Source organism: Python bivittatus, unplaced genomic scaffold (genome assembly GCF_059951505.1).
Source record: "Python bivittatus isolate LINGU-HERP-01145 unplaced genomic scaffold, Pbiv_v1 ctg000090_np1212, whole genome shotgun sequence".
Lineage (NCBI taxonomy): Eukaryota > Metazoa > Chordata > Lepidosauria > Squamata > Pythonidae > Python > Python bivittatus.
In genome coordinates, this window is record NW_028277046.1 from 4,588,978 (window position 1) to 4,613,917 (window position 24,940).

General features: G+C 45.9%; 1 protein-coding gene across 1 annotated transcript in view; it reads left to right on the forward strand.

Annotated features, from left to right (window-relative positions):
• PEX14 (peroxisomal biogenesis factor 14) overlaps positions 1-24,940 on the forward strand; it is a 75,638-nt gene that overhangs the window by 45,180 nt on the left and 5,518 nt on the right. Inside the window, exons 4-7 of the mRNA XM_007420085.4 lie at positions 16,159-16,281; positions 19,225-19,310; positions 20,815-20,917; positions 22,861-22,958. Of these exons, the coding sequence (XP_007420147.1) occupies positions 16,159-16,281; positions 19,225-19,310; positions 20,815-20,917; positions 22,861-22,958 (410 nt within the window). The remainder of the gene's footprint in view (positions 1-16,158; positions 16,282-19,224; positions 19,311-20,814; positions 20,918-22,860; positions 22,959-24,940) is intronic.

A 24,940-nucleotide genomic window follows, 5' to 3' on the forward strand; every position in this document is an offset into this window, starting at 1 on the left:
GCCCTGAATGAATCCCGCACGCATGGAGATTCCTTCCTTCCTGACTCATTACTCTTGAGAACTTCCATTAGAGAGGAGTCAAAAAAATAACGGAATCCCTATTCGAATGTTACGGTATGTTTTGCTGAAGTTCATATTACACCACAGGCAGACAACATGAAACGTTCATAGTTAGTAACCACTAATCCCTTTCCCGGATGAACCCCCTAGAATATTCTGCTCTGAAGGGAAGGGCTTGTCTTCCAAGGGCAGAGTCAAGGGGAGAAAAATGAAGACTTCATAGCCAGGTGTGGTACAAAGCAAGCCCCAGAGGAATTGAGGGACGGGAGGGAAACAGAGGGATGAGCTGGCCGAAGTTGAGTCCGGTCAGCTGACAGACCTCCCAAAAGGAAGATGGCAGAGTCATCTTAAACTTCTGACGTGCCTATAGGTGATTTCAGTAGCTGTTCCTGTAAAGGGTGAGCGTGTTGCTCCCATTAAGGAAGGATTTGATTAACCATGGTATGTTGGCTAAGCCACAGTTGGCTTAGATGCTAAACCATAAAGTATGGCTTACAGACTGCAGTGTTTGGGGTCATGCAACATGCTAAGCCAAACCAAATAAACCACATTATGGCCCAGCTCGTTGTGTGAGTCCCAGCTGAATATGTGTGTGGCAGAGAGACAGAGAGAGGGGAAGAGGGAGGCGTTGGCGAGCCCTTTCCTGCGCACGCTGTACTCTGCAGAACTCCTTTTTGCAAAACAGCAGGCCTTTAAAAACGAATGGAAAACCTGAGCAAGCCAAAGCATATCCTTTTAAGCAAGGTTTTCCAGTGGGGTTTTGATAACTGCTCTCTGCTAACTTCCAGTCCTGTAGGATCCAAAGCTCGGTGCTGATTTCTTTCTGCTTTCTTGAGTGGGTACTAAGTCCCAAAAGAAGGGACATTACAAGGAGCAGCCACCTGCTCTCCTAACAGTTTTGCAAAGACCCCGTTGAGTGGGTTTGTCGAATCCTCTAAACGTGCATTTGGTTGATCCATAATTGAAGGTGCAAGTCCCATGATGTGCAGTAGCCCCCTCCCCTCTTTTCCTGCCTTGGCTTTGCCCAGTGGAGTCCTCAGGCAGAACCAACTAGAGCTTCAGTTTGCTATTGACTGACAATCCTTCCCTCATTCCATAAAGCTGTTCTGCACTCTTGGGTCCCTCCTTTGCAGCAGAGCTGCAAAGACATTACTCGGACTCTTAAGCATCCCTCTACAGCCATGAGAGAGAGAATTGTTCCCCCCCACCCCCACCTCTTTTTCCTATCCTCAACACCTTTTCTCCAATCCTGAAACCCGACAAAAACAGAGATTGCTTTCCATCGAAGCTTCGCGCTACCCTGATTCGGAGGATCGAGTTAATCTCTCCCATCTCTTCTGTGTTCACGAAAGCATTCCCTCCACGGCGTTGGGAACCCAAGGTTTGGCTTGGCGTCATTAACCACCCTCGCCTTGGCCGGCTCGCTATTCCTGCTGTTTTTGTGGTTTCCGTGGCTGCTTGTCAAGAGGGAAAATTGTACTGTCATTGACGGGGGAGAGAGCGTGGAGAAATACCTCCGTCGGCTGGCCGGATTTACTCTGGGCGGAGGGAGGCATGGCTCCAAAGGTTTGGTTGCACAGACAGCAAAGTTTGTGGTGGGTTGCGCGCCATCCTACTCCAGCCTTTGAGCTTTGATCTTTCGTTGCAAGCACTACCCTTAGCTGAACGGAAAAGGGTGGGGGTAGTTATAGAAGGATTCCCCCCTTCAATTTTTTTTTTTTTTTTTGCCTTTCCAGATGGATGAGAAAAGAAATAACGCATGCGGTTCCAGGATCTTTTTATCGTTTTTTCCTTCCTTTCTGTGAGTGTGGGTGGGTGGTACGGAACCAGGGATTAAAGCCGGAAGGGGTTTATTTAAAATGGCCAGAGATGCCTTCTAGAGCCCTGCTGAGAGCTCATCTTCTGCTTTATTACAATCTGTGGGTTCCCTCCCACGAGTCAGTTGGGGGGACTTATTTGGGGGAAGTGTGTGGAATGAACGGGGTGACACCCCCCCAGATCTTTAAAGACCCCTAGCAGTCCCCCCCCCATTTTAAAGGGCAGGTAGAGAGATGTTGAGCTGGGGGGGTGTACCCAGCCTGAATACCAGACCCAATCACAATTCTGTGTTTCGGTGAAAGATCGGCTGTTGTCTAATTCAGCTCATTAACATTAAATGAGGTTGTCTGTGGAGGCCGGTGTGGGTCCTTGACTTTGAAGAAGTTCACTGGCGTGGACAGAAAGAGGGGGCTAAATCCAACTTATCTCTTTTTTTCCTCTTTGCAAGAGTTTTCCTGCTCCTTATACCATATGCAATTCTTGACTTTGTTGCACTGTGCAAAATACGTGTTGCCTTTGTGCAAGTCATCTAAAAAGTAAGGGGAGTGCCCTGATCTCACCCAGGGACGTCGGGGCGATTGCATTACAATTTCCTAGAACTTTTTGTAGCAAATACATGGGTTATATTAAAAACTGCTATCCTATCAGATTTCTTTTCCTGATGTGCGTCGCTGACCTTATGCATTAGAATTGGCTGATTGAATTTCTCCTCCAAGTACGCGTGCGATTCTCTCGCGCCTGGCCCCGCTGCTGCATTCCCACCTGACTCGCAGTATTCATGCCCTTGTGTCTGTGTGGAAATGCTCCCTTTTTATGGTGATAAACAAAATTAAATTTGTCTCCGTCAACCGCTGACCTCCGTCACCTTAAAGGTCACGTCTTTGCAGGGGAAGACGAGAGGCGCCAGTTGGGGATCATTTCGCTACCAAGGGACATTGGTGTGCGAGGACCGCTGAGCAGAGGAAATATTGAAATCCTTTTCCCCCCTGTTACCAGTAATACCTGCTCTGCGGTGAGAGATTCTTCTCTTGCTAAACACAAATGGGGCAGGGGGAGGCCGTCAAGGGGTTAGCAATGCTGCTTAAATTCTAAAAGAGGCTTAATGTTCTCTTTTGCCACCGCCTCCATCCGGGCCCTGTCCAAAAAACACTGAGATTTCAACTCCCGTAATTCTCAGTCGGCAGGAACCTGGGAATTCTGCTGCTGGGGTGAGGTGGGGCGGGGAACACTGGTCAGTGTGGGTGGATATTCTTGAAAAGGAGTGGCAACCAAGTGGCAGCTTGATGCCTCTCCAGATATTCTGGATCGCAGCTCCCATCAAGCCCAGCCAGGGAGGGGATGATTGGAGTTGTCGCTGAAAACATTTTGGTGGGTGCTAGAAAGCCACCTGTTCCCTTGACTGTCTGCGAACCCGGCAGTTGAGATGCTGCATTGTTGCTGAATTTACGATGGTGAAACTCACCTTTTGCTATCAGATTGCTATGAAGTTTGTCTTCATGTGCAACCGACGTGAATCAGCGCTACTAAGGGAAGCTCTGAGAATCAGGGGCTTAAAATGGGATGGTACATAAAAGATGGAAAATCAGTCTGGGGCTGTGAGAAAGAAGGAGACCCTCCACCCACAGTGCTGCATAGAAGGTGGGGCTTGGGCTAAATCAGCTTCAACCTGAGCTAACGGGGATCCTTCCAGTATCCATGCTAGCCATATGTCATTGGAAATTGTACCATTTATTCTCCGAGGCGGGTTAGCAGGGGTGGAGAAAGAGGGCTGTGGCAATGCTCCCAGATGTTTGGTTCCATTCTAGTATGGAGTCTTGTTTAATGTCTAATGTGTCCAGTACCCTGTTTCTGGCGCTGGCCTGGTTTTCGGGGCAGTACTGCTTCTGCATATGGAGGTTCCACTCCCACTGGCCCTTGTGTGAGGCAGCTGCTCCTAAGTTGTGTGTGTGAGACAGAGACAGACATAAAACAGAAATGGGATTTTGGGGTGTCTTTCTGTTAAGTACAGCCTTGTAGCAGTGTGCAAGAGAGTAATCTTTCATCCTTTTCACCTTTTCTACAAGCTTTCTGTTTCACTAGCCTGGAGCCCGTGCGCTCTGCATTTTTGAAGTGGAACAGTCTCCCTGGATAAAAAGGGCAGGAACTCACAGTTGTTTGGCATTTAGTGTCATTTTGCTGCATTTCCCACAACTTCTATCCTCAGTCATTCATTTGGCATTTTAAAAGTTCTTTTTTCTTCTTCTGTCATTTGTTATTCCTGCTTTGCACTCCTGAACCACCAAAGCACCCAGCCACCACTGAAAGTCAGTAATACGAAATGGGGGGGGAGGGGGGTTTAAAAAAGAAAGAAAGAGAGAGTAATCCGAGTTTGTGGTTTTGACTTAAAAAAAAAAAAAGGAAGAAGAAAGAGAAGCTGTGTTTGTAAGAACCAAAAAATAGCAGCTTCCATTACTGTAATTAAACGGCGGCATTTAACCTATCAACGCTGTTGCATCGAGGCGAGAGATGAGCTGCGTTTTCAGATGATCGCTGCAGTCCTCAAGGGGAATAAGAGCAGTTAAATAATTTGTTTGCGAGGTGCGAATTCTGTGTCGGCTAAAATGAGAGCGCCTGTGTTGGAAGCACTGGGGAGGGGTTGGAGGTGGGAGGGGGCAGTGGGAATGTGTTTATTTAGAATACCCTGGAGTTTAGTCTTTTTACCAGCTTCTGTACTATGCTGTCAATAAATCCATAGCCCATGGATTCCTGTTGTTAGTCGAGGACTCACCTGTGCTTCTCAGTCTTGCATCAGAAAAGCAGAACATTTCTTGAGACCTGCCTCCCTCCCCTCAATAGGATGGCTAAAACCAACTGCAACCATTGAAGGCTAAAAGTAGAGTAGATGATGACCAACTCCCATTCCTGGCATTTTTAAAGCTCACGGCTCTTCGGATTGCAGAACCCTGTAAGTAGAACGTTGCTATGCCAAAACGCAGTAGATGTCTACTTACCAAGGATATTTTTTTTAAGGCAAAAAAATAAAAAAATACACTTTCACCTTTCTCGCCCGGGTCAGAATTGCTCCAATCGGCGGGCTGCGCTTTCTGAACTGTTTCATTCTATCGTGGGGGTAGACCCCATCATGCTGGGATTTTCTTTAGCGGAAGAGTCGAAGTGGAAAGTTTTTGAAAGCCATAAATCTTCCAGCGTGACTTGCAAAGGACAAAACGGTTCTGCCTGGTCGTGGAACTTGAGGTGTTTAAAGACAAGTGGGGTGAGCTTTCTGTAAAGAAGGCCAGCTAAAAACACCATAAAGAGCTGTCTTTCTCCCATTCAAAACACCCTGAAAAAGAGAGGCCCGCAAAGAGCTTCATCCTGGCCCAGTTTCTGCACTCCACAAATGTAGGGTTTAAGATTGACATGAATTGGTGGAGTGTGTTCTTCTGGACATTATATTTTGCTCACTTAGCATTGTAGAAAAGATGGGGCGTGCATACCACACACCTCTCCCCCACCTTTCTTTTTTTTTCTTTTTTCTTTTTCTTTCACTGCATCATGTTCCTTGCATCATAGCGCCAACAATGAATGGTAACTTTATATTCCTAAAACCTTATTGTCAAAAACCATAAATAAAAAGGTGCCAAGGCTGTGTGATGTTGCCCCAAACTTGTAACGTATGGATTTGGTGCACTGTGTTCCAAAAACGTTTTGAACCCTAGTGTCTGAAACCTCCATCTACTGGAAGTTTAAAGGTAGGAGGTGTCAGACCTGCCCAATCAAAAGGCTTTGTATTGTTTGCCAGTCATAAGAGGCATTGTGTTGGTGAAATCCACTGTTCCTTTCTGTGCCCAGAGAAGACACTGAGATCAGGAACGAGTCATGCAAATTGTAATGATACCTTCCCTGATAGCCATCCAGCCTGAAGTTGGAGAAGGAGAAGACACAGACTTCCAAGGCAGTCCTGATCCACCACAAAGAGCTCTTAATATTTAGGTGTTTTTTTTTCCTGAAAGTGAGCCCAAATCTGCCTCTCTGCCATTTCCCCTCTTCTTTCTTGCCTTCTGGGACAACAGTCATCCAGTCTGCCCAACCTCCTTGTAGCAGCTTGTTCAAAGAGTTGAGAGTTGAAGGCTGCTCCCACCTCGCCCTTTAATCTTGGCCAGACTAGACAAACTCAGCCCTTTCAAACACTGAGGAACCGAGTGGAGTTTATCCACCTCCTTTTGAAGCGGGCACAACAGCCCTGACGTGAGTCCACACGTCTGGTCCTGGGCTGCTGGGAGACTCGACGGTCATCTTCCTGGCGTAATGATTCCAGTGATCCCACTCCCCAAACTGCAGTTTCTTAAAACACTGCCAAAACCCTTAACCCCCCCCCCCTTTGTTTTGTTCTTTGGGAGGGGATGGAGAGAATAATACTATTAACAAACCCCCAAAGAGCTGTGGCTGTTGTGCCAGTCTCAGCCCTGGAGAATTGGAATGGCAGCTAACATATTCCGCGTGACTCCTAGGAGGCTCATGATGAAACTTTTGCTCATACTTTCCCACTCAAACACAGTGTTTGCTTCTCTTTTTAGCTTTTCACCCCCTTGCGGCTTAGAAGGAAGAACGATAGCCGTTAGCCTGGGAAGTCAAGTCCAGATCCTACTCCAAAGAACACCAGGCCTCAGTTGTCCTTCTGTTCTGTGTGCATTTATATATATTTTTTCTCTTTGTTTTAACCATACCTCTTTTTTTATATATAGCTCGTGTTCATTTGAAAGAAATGGTGCTTCACACTTTCTCAGTTTTGATCACAATTGTTGCATCCCTCACTCCTGCAAAATGCAGGAGAAGGCTATTGAATAATAATGCTTCTTTGATCTTCCCATAGTAGCTGAAGAGGCTAGCCTTCTGCCGCGCAGTTGCCAAAGACATTTCTTCTCCCTCATGGGCGCTTTCTTCCTCTAATATTTTCATCAGAAAGGCCAGCTCTCTGGGAAAATGGTTCTCAGGCCAGAGGCTTTGCATCCTTCTCTTCCAGAGACAGCCTGGATCTGACGTGGCTGATCTCCTCCGCCCTCCTCTGGGTGGGCCAAGAAACATGCTTCCAGCAACCAGAGGACTCTCTTTGCCTCCAGCTTGGGGGGGCGGGTGGATCTGACCTCTCCTGACAAGCGCAACTGCAACTCCTTTGCCTTTTAAAGCGCCAATGAAATATATTTTGCACCGGCTTGTAATGTTGTGATTTATGCCGTGTTACGGTTTGTGATATCCCAGTGTCCTTTTGCCTTTGTGTTGAGATTTTTTTTTTCCTCTCCCCCCTCCCTCTCCCCCCTTGCTACATTTAATGTAATAGAGGTGAGTATACTCTCAGGGCACAGCCTAGAGATGGACATTATACAAGAGTGCCTGTTGGAGGGCACTCCGGTTTTTTCTTGCTGCCTTCTCTCTTAAAACGTTCTGATCTTTTTTTTTTTCTTTAAAAAAAATCACACGCGTCTTCTCCGTTAGGGTTGCTCCGCTTTCTCTAAGCAGCTCTAAGCAGCCGGGTATCTGGAAAAATAAAATAATGGGTTATGTGACACACGCACACTGCCTTCCACCCCGAAATGCAACTTTTATTTCTGCCCCTGGTGTGCCTTCTCGAGAAAGCCCCCGTCGGCTGCCTTCGCCCAAAATGCTTAGAGGCTACGGGGTTATTCTGGGGAAGGCATTTCCCCAGTAGGCACAGCTGGTTGGCAGTAGTCTCCGTTTGCATGTTGCGCCTTGGGGTCAGGTGCGGCCCTGCAAAAGTGAGAAGTGGGTTAATTCGGTAAAGGGTTAAAGATTTAGCCACTGAGTGGGTTGCAGGGGGCCCCCGAAATGTGGCACGAGGCCTCTTTTTAGGCCGATGATCCAGGAGGCCGTGCTGCTCCCGGATAGTGCCCCCTTTATGGTGCGTCCAGCGTGCGGATAACTCAGAAGTTCTTGGTGGTTTTTCTCTTTAGTTGCCCTCCAGCTATAAATCCAACAAAGGGCTCTGCGTTTCCTCTGCTGCCAGGCTCCGAGCACCCACATTTCCACTCCCCCAAGAACTAAGTTTTAAAAGACGATGCTGATTAGTGGAGAACACTTAATTAAGAAGACTTTCGTTTGCGGCTCTGCTTGGGTGCGTCTCTGCCAAAGGGTGGGTGCCTGTGCGTTTGGGGAGGGGGATGAAATATTTTAAGGCGGTTACGGGTTTAATTGAGGGACTATCGGAAGTCGGTGGCGACAGACCGTGGCCCATCTCCGACTGAGCGACAGAGCGGTTACAACCTGGACAAGGGGTGGATTTGCCTAAAAGTTGAGGTCCCTTTGGGTAAAGTTGGCTTTTTTTTTTTTAATGTTATTTTTAGTTTTAATTAAACATTGGAAATGAACAATTACCTTCAGGGGGGAGCAAACTAAGGTTGATTGGAAAGGGGTCGGTAGGAAAAGCAAGGGGGGGTTACCCAACCCATAAACAAGGTGATATATAATATTTTTTTTCATTCTCCTTTTAAATAAATACCGATCAGCTTTATGTTCGGAGACAATAGGAGCCGTTGGCTTAAATTTGCAGTTTACTGTATTTATGGCCGTAATACCAAGGTGCTGGCGTCGTAATTTCATGCCCCAATGAGAAGTGCAAGGTCGAAGCAAATGCTTCCATCGGCATCCTGCTAACACACTAACTCATAAACAAGATCCGCTCGGATCAGGTGGCATGGAATAATACAGGCTAATGAAATACCGCACAGCTTTCCATTACTGTTAGTTTTTACAGTGTCGTCATTACGTGTAATTTATGTTTAAAAAATTCAATTTTATACAAGGCTCTGGGAAATAGGGGTCTCCGGGTCACCCAACGACTTTTAATAGTTGCGAGGTTGGGGTTGCAGGCGGGGTGGCACGCGCACGGGGGGGGCCAGGAGAGTTGCTCCCCGCGCCCATCCCGCTCCCAGCCAGAAAATGCTAATTTATTTATTTATCAGGAGCATCCTTTTCGTAAAAGCAAGAGCAACGGCAACAAATCGAGCCCTCCCCCCGCCCCAAATTTCGGCTTCTTTCCTCTCCTTTCAGCATCCGGGCTGCGTCTCTTTTGGGGCCGGCTCCCTGATTTTATTTCTTTGGTGGCCCTTTCGGAAAGCAAGTGAGCCTCTTCTAGGACGAGGGGCGGGGCGGGTGCGTTGAAAGGCAGGTTATTTGAAAGGCAGGGGTCCTTGTTTTTCTCCAGGTATCAATCATTCGGGGGTCCATAGCAGCAGCGGAGGCAGCGGCAGGAAGGGGGGAAGCAGGACCTGTGGCGAAGGAGATATTTAGCAATCTCTCCCCAACTCTCACCCCTTGACATTGGCTTCTCTGCCTCTATTTATGCTTCCTTTTATTATAGACTTTGAAAACTCAGCCAGCAAGACAGAATTCCTGCCAGGATGTTTTATGCCAAACCCAAGCAAAATCCTTTATATGTTCCCCCTTCTTGGCTGCATTAGCTCCATCTTTTTAATTGGATCCCACAAGTTCATCTGCTTGCTTGCTTGCTTGCTTGCTTATTTATTTATTTATTTTTAACACAGGAAGTGGGTTGAAGGCAATATTGTTGAATCTGAATCTCTTAGCCAATGGGGTTTTTTTTCAGTTAGTTTGTTTCACTGAGCACATGTTGAACCTACCCAGTAACTGAGTGGTTTTATATATAGCATTACATAAGTATGGGATCTAAAAAATACAAGACTTACTTTTTCCCCCTTTTTCTTAAATGCAGGGCAGACCCATGACTACTGTCGTAATTTAATAATGCAGCAGAGGATTGGGCAGAATCCAAAATCCTAGAATGATATTAAAATGGTCACATTGGTTATCAGTTTGCTTCTATGCCAAATGGAAAGTTCTGGAATCAACCTGTTTAAGGTCTTAGATTTCTAGGGGTGTGCAGTCCTGCCTCCTCCAAATTTACAGCGGCTGGTAGAGATCCTGTTCCTCTCATTAAAACCAGGTCTGGTTTGTAATTGGATGGGAGATCACTAGGAATCCCAGAACCGTAGCCTAGACTGGGGAATCAAACAGAAAAGAGTGGAAAATGGTTTCCATACCTTCACCCATCCCTGTAGCCACCAGGACTCAACCTTGGCTGCTTCTTCCTTTTAATCTATACAACAACCAAAGATTTATGGGAAGAGAAGCAAAAAATTACTTAAATCAAGAATCGATGTAAAGCTACTACAAACATCCATCTGTTAGAGGTGCCCAGCTGACTTTCCCAAGACTATAAGCACCCCCAAAGCCTTGATTGTGCCCCCTTGTCAAATTACAGCTTTTAATGTGACAGAGGAAGGTAATTATTAGCTAACATGCCTGGAAGTAATTGTTTTAACTATATTTTATTTCAGTGTCAATGAAGTGAAATCCAGTTTACTTTTAATCTTGGCTCTGCTCACTATGTAGTTTTTGAGATGCAAGTTGCCTATTCAGCGATCAAGTGCGTGCCTTTCACACACACCCCACTCCAAATGGTCTCCAATCTAACTGCTGCAACACACATATGAAACGCATTGCCCAGCTGTCGTTTTATTTGTCCTTCCAGGGGAATGCCCCTAACCCTTTGGGCTGGGAAGATCAAGAAGGTAGCCAATCGAACACATTCTTACAGAGACAGCCCTTCCTAGTGGAGGATCCTGGCATTCCCGGTCCTAACCCTAGTCCGTTTTGGGAAAAGGCACTCTGCCAAGATCTTCAATGCCTCTCATGCAGAAACCAAGTGTGTTTACACTCTTAGCAGCAACTCTAAGTACGTATCTTTATTAATTGGCCCTGAAATATTTGCGGTAAAAGTCCAATGATTTATTTTTTTTTAACGGCATTTGGTTTTGAAACAAACAAAAAAGCCAGCAGATTGACTTTTAAGAAAACAAACCAGTCGGTTGCTTGTTCAGAACCCGGAGGTGTTCCAGGATGCCCCGTAGGCAGGCCCGAAAGCGTACAACAGTAGCCGAATCGGTGCCAAACAGGAATCGGTTAGAAGTTTGCTGTTTGCTCTTGAGTGGGAAAGGTGGTGAGTGACAGCCGGGCAGCTGCTCCCGTTTGTGAAACGTACATGAGCCAGCTATTAAAGCTAGGGGAAGAATCGAGCGGTGGTTTGTCTGAATGGCCCAGAAGCCCCACTGGGTTGGAAAAAAGGCCAGGATCAAGTGTCCTAAAAAGACTTTGGGCTCTGTCCGCTGCGTGCTCGCCCTTTTTTTGTGTGCAAATATTAGAGCTGAAACTCTTCCTCCCCTTCTGCTTTCTGGTGACTTTTCCTAGGAAAGCTGTCTTTTGTTAACTCGGCTAGCATCTATGTCGTTCCTGGGGTGGCCGTGGTTAAAGTAAACAGTCTGGTGGTGGCAGCAAACTTCTCGAAGACAAGAGCCAACTACCCTCCTGCCTCATTTATGCAAACGGCGCGTGCACGCGCAGCAGCCTCTGCGGAGGAAAAATATTTTAAGGTGTTACGAGAGCAAAAGCTGCTTCGTCCAGAGCTGGCATCTCGCAAGAAGGAAAGATAGATGGATGTAGTGATTGAGGAGGGGGGGGTCGGAGGGGGGGGATCACGTCCTGTTTTCCTCGCATCCTTCTCCCCGACTCAGTCCTTGTGGTTATATTATTCCTTGCAGATAGCAATCAACTGGAAGGAAGTGTGTGTCTAATTTGCATGAGATTATTTAAAACAAAAAAAAAAGTCTGCATTAGTCAAGGGTGATGGTAAACAACACAGGGAGATGCCTTCTTGTAATAGAGCCACCGCTCGGCTTTTCAAGGCCAAATTGGCAGCTCTCTTTATTGTTCCTTTTAACCTTTGTGGTGATCTATGTCTTCTCCAGGAGAACACGGAGATTGGCTTCACAGGGAGAGGATGAGGCAGGGAGCAGAAGGAAGAAGGTCAAACTTGGGGGTACATATGCCACTCATAGGTAATCAGGAGCTTTCTCAACAGACTTGGTATAAAACATGAGATCTGGTGCAGGACGTGGACCAAAATTTGGCTCATCTGTCCTTTTAGGGGAGGAAATTGGATCGGTAAAGATTACGTAGACTTCGGGTTCCACAGGATTCTTCTTTAGAGCATGACATTGATGGGATGTGTTAGTTGCTTGGTTCATCAACAGTAGAGAAAGACTTTTTTTTTTTTTTATAAAAAAGCCAAAGATTCAGCATGCAGTATAACAGTACTTTTGGAATAGAAAACACGCAGCTGCTTTTATCTAGCACTTGGTTGCCCTGAATGGTGATCCAGATGTTTATCAGAAAGCCATGGTTTCTGAAATACATCTGCGCATGGTTTGCCTGTTTCTGAACATGATGCCTCTATTTAGTTGGGAGTGGGAATATCCCCCATTTGTCCAATTCTTTATAACCTGATGTTGTTCTACCTTATCTCTCATCATTCCTACTCATTGACCTGGATGGTTAGGGAACATGAGAGTTGTAGCCTACTCCACCGTGGGTCAGCTTCAGATTGGATCCTGTTTTTGCTTTTTTTTTTTTTTAACAAAAGATGTCTATGTCGCATGACTTGTTTCCAATGAGGGCAACCTAGATGCCCCAGGGAAGTTTGACTGGTAGAGAACTAACTTTCCTACTATTTGGTGTCCATAGGTCCTGATCATACCTCTACATCTCCCTATCTCAAAAAAGTCCCCTCCAGTTTAAGAGAATCCCCAATAAAAGCTACAGGGCTGTGGCTAATCCCATTGTTGCCAGTTAATACAACCAGATTAATGCACAGAAACAAAAATTTATCTCTTTATCCCCTCTGAACAGGATGTGAATTGAGCTAGGAGCAGGGATGGCTAACAATGAATGTTATTCCTGAGCTTTCCAGTTTGGGAGACCTCAGAAACAAAGAATCTCTCTGTGGTTTCTTGAGCAATCTTTAATGATAATATTTATCGCAAATGCTCTCTGCGAATGGGGGAGGGGGAGAGGGAAGTGGGCAGTTCAGTTGGGAACTTTTAATTATTCCATCCTTGTGATGGACTTGGTAATGAGGGAATTGCAAATAAATAAAACCAAAATGGCTTCTTAATAACGATGGGCAGATTCCTTCCCTTTTAATTACAGGTGGAAGACCTCAGCCCAATAAACAGCCTTCCCTATCTCAGCATCTCCTCTCCAGACAGCGTGGGACTACAAATCCCATAGTGTTTGGCCAGTCAGATCTAGAAAACGGTTACATTTACCTGCTTAACCCTTCTGTCCAGTTGCCAGAGTTCCTCCCAGTTGCTTTAAGTGCAAGGAAAATAATGGCCTTGGGGGCTTGAAACTGTGGGAAGTCTGACACGTGGAGTCTATTTTGTTTCCTGCAATGTCTCATTAAAGCAGCTGCATCTGGAAAATAAAGGGGCTGCTTTAATGAGCCACAGAAGGTTTGTTTCTATAGTCCCATGCCTTCTGAAGCACTTCCTCCAAATCAAATCTGAAGGATCCCGATCCCATTCCTCCCAATCCCAGTTCCCCATGAGTTCGTTTTCGTTCCTCCTTGCCTGGTTCTGATGTCAGGAACCCTGGCACTCCTAAAATGGTTGGAATGGAGGAAGGTCAGACGTTGAGCAAGAAATTAGAATCAGAGGAGAACTCTTCAACCAAATGATGCTTGAGCGAAACAACGTCATCTTCCAAGCTCAGTAAATGCAATGCTTACTTCACGTTTCATTTTCATGAGGTATTTGTTTTGGCTTTTTCAAGTGCCCCTCCAAGCTCATGAAGCCAGGAGGGGGTTTCCACATGTGAGCCCAGGAGTTGCTGGAACCTGTCTTCTACCACAGTTTGTTCATCTTGGCTTGGTTAAGCTACACCAGATCTGTGGCCAAGCCACTTAACTGCAAATGCTGAGTCTCGAACCCTAATCTGGGATCCAGCTTTTGTTCCCACAACAATCCTTTTTGGGGGGATTTTTTGCAGTTTTTTTTTCACTGCAGCTTTTCCCTGTAGCCGATGGGGAGGGACCTTTGGGCTCAAGGTGAGTAAACCTCATTTAGTTTTCCGTTTGTAATGAGTGTCATCTCCTCTTTAAACAAAATCAAACCAGCTGTAGGACTTCCTTCACTGGTCAGCAGCTGGTTTCCTTACTTTCTCTTCCCCCTTCTCTCTCTCTCGCTGGCCAAATTTTTTCCGTCTGTTCTGGCCGTAGCAGATGGGGAGGTCCCGGCACTCCTCCAATCCAGTCATGTCGGATGACTTCAAGTGCTGGATAAAATCCTTGTTACCCAAATGACAGCTTTCAAAACCATGGAATGTCAGCCTAATTTCTGAAAATTTTGAGCCTGTTTCCTCTGATCTGTTTCCGTTTTATCCTTCCCAGCGTTCTGTGTCCCACTCGCGCTAATCATAGCCAGACCTGTTTCCCCATTCGCCTTCCCCCCTTTTTATTTCGGCATTTGTCATAAAATAAAGCAAATTATTCCCATCTTCAGAAACGATCTAGACTAATTAGTCGTCTAACCCAATAATTAGCTTTTTGTTTCCCTGTCTGTTTTCCTACATTATTGTTAGTTTTCTCCCCACTCTCGAGTTGTTGTTGGGGTTTTTTTACACCATTACAGATTAAAATGAGCCACATTTGCAGTTGATGGTGCATATTTTTCCCCCATTTGTTTATTTTTTTTTCCAGAGGAAGAATGGGGGAATTGCAATAGAAAAACTACTTCAAAAGCAGCAATAAACCCAAAGATAAATTAAGGAAATTGAATGAGCCACATTTGGAAAGTGGCAGTGAAGACTAATACTCCATCGCTTAAGGTTAAATTGCAGCAGTGTGAAAGGAGATGTTTCTATCCGCCCCGTCCCAGTGAATCCAAAATTCAGGGGTAGCCCTTGTTTGCTGAAATAGTTTTCTGAGGCTTCCATGGAACTTTTCCAGGGATTTGGGGATTGTTCTTGGCAAACTGGAGCATATTCACAGTGAAGAGAGCAGAACGGAAATCTGTTAAGGGGTGCTTGAAAAAAACGGACACGTTTAGCTTGGAGGGGAGAAGATTCAGGGGACAGGGTAGGCTTCAGATACGTGAAAGGGTGACCAGGTAGAAATTAGACCAAATTTAGGCACCAATGTGCAAAATCTTGTGGTGGCTCATGGTCTTTGAGTGATCTGCCACCCTCTAAAAAGGAGTGGGAGACTTCGTTTGATTTCATTTGCATTTGCGTGTAATTGTAATTCACGACAACTGCTTTCCAGTCCAATATTTAATAATTTCCCTTTTCTGTCACATTAACAGTTCAGTCAAATGTTTGGGGAGCCTCTGGCAACTGTTCTGACAGATCTTGTGGGGAGGGAATCGTACATCGTCGTGCACCTCCGAGATCTAGAGAGTAGAAATATTATCAGTGGAAGAAATTTCAAGGAGGCAGATTTCGGCCACAGATTAGGAGAAACTTTTTAAGAAATGTTCACTGGAGAGATTGAAGCATTTTTTTTTTAATTTTTCCATATATTTGCACATCACCTACTCCATAAATTCTCGGCAGTTTACCCCTACAAGAATAAAAATGCACACGCAAAATCATAATAGGAGAGCTGAACTATCACCTTGCAGGCCAAGTCTGTTAAGTACGGTCAGCCCCACCAAGCCCTTTCTTCTCCACAGGTTCTGGGGGAAAGCCCAATCTTCTGTGTGCCACAACTATTCCAGACACTAAAAAGGCTGGACTCTGAACCCTGCTCCCTTTACTTTCCAGGCCCCGTACATTCTGGGCTGTATAGGTAATACCCAACGTGGTTGACTGGTAATGGATGCAACCCCACCCTATCATCGTCACTGTGCTCTACCAGCTTCCACCAGTCAGCCACCAGTAGCTGCCGAGCTGCCTTCAAGGGCAGCTCCACGTAAAACGAATTTCAGGAGTCTACCCAGATGACAAGGCCATGAATCGCCGTAATCGGAGCCTACTGACCCAGGCGAGATCGCCACCAGTGAACCAGCTGTCCTGGTCCCACCCTCCCATTCTAGAAGGGACGCAAGTCCAGGAGGCCCCTCAGATTGTACATCTGCCCCTTTTGGGGGGTGGGACCCCATCCAGAACTAAAGACGGCTTTCCTCTGGAACTGGAATGGAAGAATGAGAACCCAACTGACATCTGGAAAGAAGAGTTGCTCCTTTGGGTTGCCAGAGGATGACGATAGATGGATTTTTTCCCCCAAACTCAGTTGAAAATGGGATTGAGGTGCTAAGTCTCTGTAGAGGAAGAAGAATCTTAATTGCAGTCCGTGTGAGTTCTCTGTATTAGTAGAGGCATTCAGTAAGCAGAGAAGCTTTCCACAAACCTCTCCTTTGCTTCTCCCACCAGGACTCACGGATGAAGAGATAGATCTGGCGTTCCAGCAGTCGGGTACTGCGAAAGAGGAACCTCAGCCCCATAATCTATCCCCACAGTTGGTGCCAACGCAGTCCACACAGCTCGCATCGTATAGTAAGTAGCCTGCCGGACGTTGTAAAGCTGTTTTATTTCTAGGTATTACGTGGCCTTTTTATTGTTTTCTGAAGGGCTAATAGAGCCTGTTAGTCTTCTGGTCAAATGAGAGCCTAGATCTCTTTCTTCATCCATGTTGATCTGTCACGCTGCCCTTTCCAGTAATCCGAAATATCTTCTTCATCCCCTCCCTTTTTTAAGGTTGGAATTCTTGCTGGTTTCCTGTTCCAGGCTGATGCAATCTTAGTTGCTAGGAAGAGGTTCGGGGGCGAGAAATCTACTACCATCTATTAGTCCCAATAAAGATATTGTGAAATGAACTATAACTTAATCCCCTTGCTGTGGTTTGGCGCTCATCCCTGCTCGGGGAGCTAGAAGGGAAATTAATTAATTGTGTGCAACAACTCAGAGGTGCAATAAAGTTGCACCCCTTTGGATCTGAGAAGTAATTCAGACGGTCTTCCGCAACAGGCTTCATGGGTGATCTTAAAGCGAGAAAGAATGTGAGAGCATAGATTATTTCTCATCTACCGCCATTGTAGAGTCACGGCATGATCAGTCGGAATGCTGCTGGATAGATAAGCCTGCTCCCTGCACGTAGAAAGACAGGATGTCAGGGAAAAGAGCTTGCTTAAAATTACAACACAGGAAAGACGTAGATTTTCTTGTGACTTTTCAAAACGAATCACTCCAAAGGAAAGGTTGAATGAAACAAGGGATGGTCTCTTTTTAGAGCATTTTTGAGGATTGATCCAGCTGTAGATTAAACCTCTGGTGTCACCTGCTTTGCCAAACCAGGAGGATTATGGGTTGTGGTGTAAATCTGCCCGCTGCAAGTGGCTTGCTCCTTCTTCCTGTGACTCACAGCCCTCCTTGTTGCCAGAGCAGGCAACGGTTCACTAGTGAGTGAAGCGCACCAGGGCGTGCAAACGTGTGCGCACCGTCAGCGCGAGAGTGAATTCTTCCTCTTCACATCTGCCCTTTCTGCCAAGAGGTGTCAAAACTGTTTCTTAAAAAAAGAAATCACAAAACCTCCAACTCCTTGATTTTGATTAATATAGAGAAACAAGACTTGGGCTGACTGATAATAAAACTGATAAATGACAAGTGAATTACTTGTAGCGGTAATTTATTACATAAAATATCTTTTATTTGACATGCGATTAGTTGGTGGGAGCATCACTCAATCTGACTAGTTTAAACATGCTCCTAAAGTGAACCCCCTTACTTGGAGGAGGGCGAAGGAGCGAAAGGGAAGAAGGAGGAGGAGGCAGGAAAAAAATCTGCTACTGGCATTTATGAAATACTCTAATCCAAGAGTAAGGATGGCTTTAAGTGTTTAAATGATAGATGGGATTTATGTGGTCTTTCCCCCTCCTCCCCTAACCCGCTTCATTACATGCAAATTCTGGGGAGTTCCTTACCCAAGGTGTGGAAAAAGTGTTTGCATCTCCTAAGCGTTCTCAGGATGGCCTGATCTTTATGACTTTCGTTGTGGGTGTTTCCAGAAAGGTATTGCATCAGGGTGAAACCCTGTGTCTTCTGCAAACCATCTTTCTGGCCAACTCTGAGGTAATAGCTTGGCACTACAAGCTGGTTTCTTGCAACAGTGTAAGGATGCCCACCCTGCGGGCAGTCCTGCAGAGCTAAGTTCTGAATTGTTTTGGAAGACGCTCAGCTAACTTGGGCACTTCTGTCACTATCCTGAGTAGCTGTTTCAACTGAGTTTTTTCCCCATGATTCTATTCATTGGTTCTTAGTTTAAACTTCCAAAACACTGCTTTTACTATTCAGTGTAGCCCTTCTTAGCTTTGAAAGGAGGCACGTGCATTTATAAATGAACTTACAGACTCTTAATTTATAGCGACTTAGTTGTAGACCAGTGTTTTCCAAACTTGGCAGCCTGAAGATATGTGGACTTCAACTCCCAGAATTCCCTAGGCTGGCTGGGGAATTCTGGGAGTTGTATTCCACACGTCTTCAAGCTGCCAAGTTTGGAAAACACTGGTCTACAACTCAGTCAGTCTTTTTCTTGTCGGTGTCTGACAACCCTGTGGCATTGAATACAGGCCATTTGCTTATGGGGGCTCATTCCAGGCACAGAAATCGTTCCGCGTCACCTCGCACGTTTTGCCTCTAGCTTCTTGGACCAGCAGCATTCAGAAGGGATTCTGCAGTAAGTTTGCAGAAGTTACTTCAGTAGTCCCCAGAATTGGTTCCAGGCCTACAGATTTTCCTCCCACAGTTGCAGCAGAAAAGCAAATGGCAAATTCTCCCCCTCCGCTTCAATTAGTTCTTCCCTTTCTCCTCGGTCTCTTTATTTTTTGCCACAAGACAGAATTGTTTCACACATCCCGAAAACGCGTAAAATGGCATTTCAGCTCCTTCTCTTTATAGACTCTCTGAACTTTGCGAAAGATCATCCCAGTCCCTTTTCATTAATAATGAAAACCAGGGGGCAATAAAATGTTCTTAGCGTGAGCATGACGGGAACAGAGGGAGAGATGGAAGGGGTGAAAGGCCACCACAGATGGAGTCGGGTGGGAGACCCACAGGTGTCTTTGGAGGTTGTTCTGGAGGTCAAAGCAGTAGAGAACAGGGGGGAGGGAACTCGCCGTAGTTCAAACCCCAAATTATTGACCGTATAAAGATGTCGAACTTCTGTGACGGTCCAGAGTAACCCCTTCGTTTGTAGTTCACATAACCCTGACTGGGGTAGATGTTAGCAGTCAAAGATAGGAATGGTAATGGACTTTCCATGCCTTCGCCCACCGTGTCTCCAGCCTTTCAGAAGACATTCTTAGCTATTTGTCTCACTTCTTAAGGAAATGGTTTAAATAGTGTGTGTGTGGGGGGGATATCTCTGTACCTCCTCCTTTCTGAATGCATGCTGCTTTCCACTGTGATTTATTTATTTATTTGCTTGCTGGCTTTCCTCCTCAGGTCCCCCGAGCTCCAGATGGAGAGATTATGGTGCCCTAGCAATTATTATGACTGGCATTGCAATCGGTTTCCACCAGCTCTACAAGGTAAATGATTCTGATTTTCTCAGGGCGGTGCAAAGCCACCCTTCACCCCAGCGTTCCTGCCTCTGAACGTGGGTTTTTTCATTTCGCCATCATAACTAACAGGCATCAAAAGGCGGGCCTCTTGCAAGACACATTTACATGCATTTCTATCCTGCTCACATTTCTTCTTCTGTAAAGAGGGGAATCTTTTATTCAATGCGGCCATCTCTTTGAAGGGCTGGGCCACGGGCTGAGCATCCTCACGCCTAACTCACCTGGCCCCTTGCTGTTTCTATTGATCATATTGTCATTCTTCCCAAATGCGCATCTCTACTTACCAGCTGATGTAAGCACATTATTCTACAAGTCAGCATTTTCTCAAATCCCCCTTTTTGGCAACGTATTCCCTTCAGTTTTGGGGATATGGGAGTGGCCCCCAAGTACCTGTTTGGCCGTAGCGTGCTCTTGGGAACGCACGCCACTGAATGAATACAGTCTCTTGCAGTGCTCTGTGATTGGGTGGTGGTGAGATGTGTAGCTTGTGTCTGTGGGTGTTAAAAGGAGGCCCCCATTTTCATCCATGAAGTGTTAAGGGCTATGCAAATTCATATACATAGCAGAGACCAAATGGCTATCTGGAGAACATATTTTCTACCCTGAGGCCCTTCCATTTGGTGTGCATATTTTTTACATAATAAACCCTTTTGAAGAATTACCTTTAAACCTCTCCTTCTAAATCTGTACTTTTTGTTCCCTTTATAAAGTAAGAACTAGACCAAGATGAAAAGCTGAACTGCTCCCTTTCTAAACTAAATGATCCAAGCATTTCCCCAGTTATTGGTGAGGGGGTGAATGCTTGCACAGCTGAGCTGAAATTCCCTTTGGGACCGAGACCTTAACAAGAGTGTATCCTTCTCTGCCTGCCTTTAAAGTTGGCTTCTAGTTTATTTCAGAGCTACTAGCCATAGACTGACAATGATGAGAAACTGTAATTAGCTGCAGCACCTTGGTTTACACAAGGGGAGAAATGAAAAGGGGGAAAAAGATCTGGGGCCCTTATCAAATCAGGATTTAATTGCCTGCACTCAATCAGCATCTTCATATAAGTACCATCCGAAATCCGAATTAAGGAAGTTTTGCCATGGTTTTTATGCGTTGGTGGCTTGGGCTCAGCCAAGAAAACATGAATGACAAAATATGGTATGGAATAGATCCGTTATCCTGAGTTTGAAGCCAGCTATGATTTGGCACCGTGACCCAAATCATAGTTTTCTTAATCGTGGCTTAAATCACAGATAGGAGGGCAAGACACCCAGGGGCTACGGTCCCAGCTCTGCCCCTCCACTCTGCCAACAGGAGTGAAGTCCAAGGGGCAGCCGGACAGCGTCTCAGTGGGATCACGTGCTTGGCGGACGTGCATTTAAGCTGCCTTTGCCAACTGACCTAGGAATTTGGGGAGGCTGCTCTGGACTTTGAACCGAATAAACTTCTCTTTGCCCCCCTGCCTCGTTCCCCTTTCTTGCAGAAATATCTGCTTCCCCTGATCACGAGAGGTAAGGAAGACAGGAAACAGTTGCAGAGGATCGAGTCGAGCATCTCTGAAATGAGTGGCAGCGTGACGCAGACAGGTAAAAGATTAATGATCCCATCAGCTTCTGCCCCCCAAAGCCCCTCTCCCTGCGTCTCCCTCCTCCCTTGCCTGCCTTCCTTTCCCCCAACCTTTTTCCCCCATCTCCACTTTATGTGGCGACTTCATTTATCTGCTCTGAGAAATCTGTTCACATTTGCAAATGAAGCCGCCGTCATTTCGGTTTAATTTGAAATTGCTTGTTTACTGTCGGCGCGGCCTCAATTAATTATGTTTTTACGGAAAGGCTCCCAACCTCAGAATATTAATAAGGGGAATAAAATGACAGCCTTTCGAAGGGGCTGTAAAGTTCATTTTTAATTTCTGCTTCTCTGAGTATTTTCTTTGGGGTCGGGTGTTTTGGTTTCTCTCATATATATATATATGCGTGTGTGTGTGTATGAGAAAAATGGCACCTGTTTCCCCTCTCCTCAAATCACATTTTTCCTTCCAAGAATTCAATGCCGGGTCAGGAAAGTCTGTAATTATGGAGTGTCCTGTGACCCCTTCAGCTTTTTCTGTTATTGACTCTATGGGGCACTGTTTATTATCCATGCCCCGTTAGATGGCCTAGATTAGCTGTTACCTGTCATGCCTCTGGAATCTTTTCTTTACAAACCTCTTTATTGGATGGAACTGCTGAATTATAATTTTAACCCCCCCAAAACCCCATCCCTTTTACCAACCGAGCTCTTTTTCTCCAAGACGTGTGAGTTTTCAGCTAAACGCCGGATAGTTCTTAAGCCAGCTTTGCTGAATTCAAACCCCCCACAGATGTGCTGCGCCGTAGCATTTGAGGCCCGTGCTGCAGCACCTGGAAGCCCCCAAAGTGAGAATGGCTGCCTTAGATTCTTTGCACCCTCCCAGATTATCTGCCTTCACACATAACTTCAAGTCAGGATTTTGAAAGCCTTTGTTTGCTAAATGCACTGTAGTGGTTTAGGTTAGCCCTACTGAATAGATTTGCACATCATGTTAATCCCCAAGCGCCACATCGGGATTTAGTATTTTGTATGAACCAGCCCAAGTTGGTCCCAAGTACCAAGCTTAAACTCATGGGTCTCCCTTTGAGGACCACCTCTGCGGCTCCAGCCTCCTTGTATGCAGTTCCGTTTTCCTTTCAACCCATCCCGTTTCCCATCTTGTCCTTTTTGACTTTTGCTAAGTTTTTTGGGCAGCCGCATGATCTTACCCACTTGTTTCCTAAAACTTCTGAATGTAACTGCCTTGAAAATGAAAGAGGCTGTCCGTGACAAGAAGAATCAAGGTGCCAGACCTGCACGTGGTAGAAAGCACCATTAAATTCAATGGACATTTCTGAATAGAGATGCATACCATAATGCCAAAAGAGCCTGGACGTAAATGTGCATTGATTGTGCATTCAATCACTGAGAGGTGGATAAAAGAAGGAAAGAATGGGACCTCTGGAAAGGTTTCATCTGACTTTTTGGGGGGGTGAGGAAGACAGATCCTGCTGTGGGTCGGGACCATTTCTCAGGGGACCTCCACCTTACAGTCTCTGCTCCATTTTGGCTCCAGCCTCTTCCCCCGGCAGCCAGCAGAGCGTTTTCCTTGCCTATCCGGAGGTAGATAAATGATACTGACGCTATACCCATTCAGAGAAACCGTGCAAATCATAGACGGTCATAATTAGAAGGGAGAGGTTTCAGACGGATACCCTGTGAGCTATAGACATCTATACAAAGGGGAGATAAAGTAGGAATGGTGAAGATTAGATACAGTGCAGGTAGATTACCCAGAGCTCAGATAAATTATAACCAGTTAGAGGAAGTGGGAGCTCATAGATAAATCAGACATCCGAGAAATGGAGGGATCTTGCTGCTTCGTGTTCGAGGAATCTCTCTCTCGCTCTCTCTCTTTTCCTTGTATGCCTGTTCTAATTTAATCAATGTTCCGCTTTTCCCTTCTCCTCTTTCCTTACAGTGACTCAGCTTCAGACCACTTTAGCCTCAGTCCAGGAACTGCTAATTCAGCAGCAGCAGAAAATTCAGGAGTTGACCCAGGAATTGGCTACCTCCAAGGTATCTCGTTCTCCGACTCACATACAAACGTTCAAACAATTTAACTTTCAATCCAGACAGTTTAAAAGTTTTGTAAGCCTTCCCTCCACCCCCGTCCCTAGCCCCAGTTAGATGGCTGGAAGAGCTGCAGAGAGGACAAGATGCTCTGTTGATGGCCATCTGCCGAAGAACTTCCGTGTTCAGAAGTAGTCTACCTCGCTGCCAGTGCTGACAGAAAAATCTCAAGGGATTGGTTAATGCCTCCCGGCCTTTCCAGCAGCTCCTGGCTGGCCATTGGCAGCATCGCGTAGGGTGGGGGAAAGTCCCCTTGGAGTCCCTTTGCTCAAAGTCTGCTTGAAGTTGTGGAGAGTAAGCAAGATGGCTTGGCAGAACTCTGCAAGAACCGTCGCCTGGGCGGAACGTTTTTTAAGCCCCGAGGAAGGAGATAACAATTTGGAAGCTGCTCGGGCGGATGCCTCCTTGATTCACTGGAATATAGTGGGATGAACAGCACAACCAGACTTGCAACCTTCTGTTATTATCGCCAATCGCGATAGGGAGGTTTAGGAGCTGATTTCCTGGCCTGGTCTGCCTCGTGGGGCTGATAGAAATCATGGCTTTTGATTCAGACGTCTTTCCTCTGAGGCAGCATTTCTCAACCTTGGCCACTTTCAGACGTGTGGACTTTGACTCCCAGAATTCCCCAGCCAGCATGGCTGGCTGGGGAATTCTGGGAGTCAAAATCCACACGTCTGAAAGTGGCCAAGGTTGAGAAAAACTGCTCTAAGGGATAGTAACAGCCATTAGGGACCATGGAATCGGAGAAGTGGGACACGGAACTCAAACAGTTCAAGGACTTTCCTTGACAATCAAGGAAATATCACTTAGGTATGTGCGTTGATTTATAGAGAAACAGCAAAAAATCAGTAAGTGGTCCACTTACATCCCCGTCATTTAGGAGGTGGTCCATGGGGGCGGCTGGAGTAAACTAGGCAGGGAGATGCCTTGAGCTCCGTCAAACCAACAACACCCTTTCATTTTTCGTATCATGCCCTGTTTAGCTGTTTTGGGTGGCCTGGAGCCAGACAGGAAACAGGATTTTTTTTCTTTCTTTTGGTCTGAAGCGTTATTAAGAGCACATGTCATGTTTTAAGAAAAGAGCATGGTGCTTTGGGGGTGGGGGAACCTTCAAAAGCCTTTCCCCCCTCCATTTGTTTGCCTTTTTTAAAAAAATATCTTAATATAGCAGCACTCTGCCCTATGATCAAAAACTTTCTATATATATATATATATATAGAAAGAACAGACTTGGCTGAACTCATAAACTGTAGAGTAAAAACAAACAGGAAAAGTAAGAGTTGTCTCAGCTGCAGTGTAAGTTTTTCTATCTGCTTTTCAAGCAACTGGGAGCATGTTGTAAAAATTAGAAAGAGAGACTTGAAGTAATTAAAAGAATCTACATTGAGCTTTTAAAAGGGGGAGACAGAGAGGATGGAGGCAGACCTCTAGGCGTACATTTTCTACTCTATGTGTGTGTTTAAAAGAGGCTGTCTTAAAAAGCCCCAGATGTCAGGTTTTATTTCTTAAATCCTTCAGCATCTGGCACCATATGTGTCTTGGAAATCCAAACGCCTTTGCAGGCCAGCAAGTGGAAATCTCTCTCTTGTTAACGTGCTTCTGGAGGCTTTCAAGAGAGCCAAAACAGTGGCTGCCCGGCTGGGGGAGAGCTGGCGTTCCCAGGGGACCACATCTGTGCCTGAGTTTGCCAGCTGTGACAACGCCGAGTCCGCCGCTGCCTGGGGAAGGGGCTAAGCAGGGTGTCTGCTGCCAAGCCAACCATTCCCTGGCAGATTCTTGGAGCCAGCTGTTAAACCTCACGGGAGGCATCTGCAAGTTGGAGGCTCCTTAGTTCTGCGTGGAAAACTGGAGTTCCTCTTCTTCTGAGCTGGGCGCAAAGTGGCATTTCTGAGACAGATGCGCGCTGCGTTCCGTGGCACCTCCTG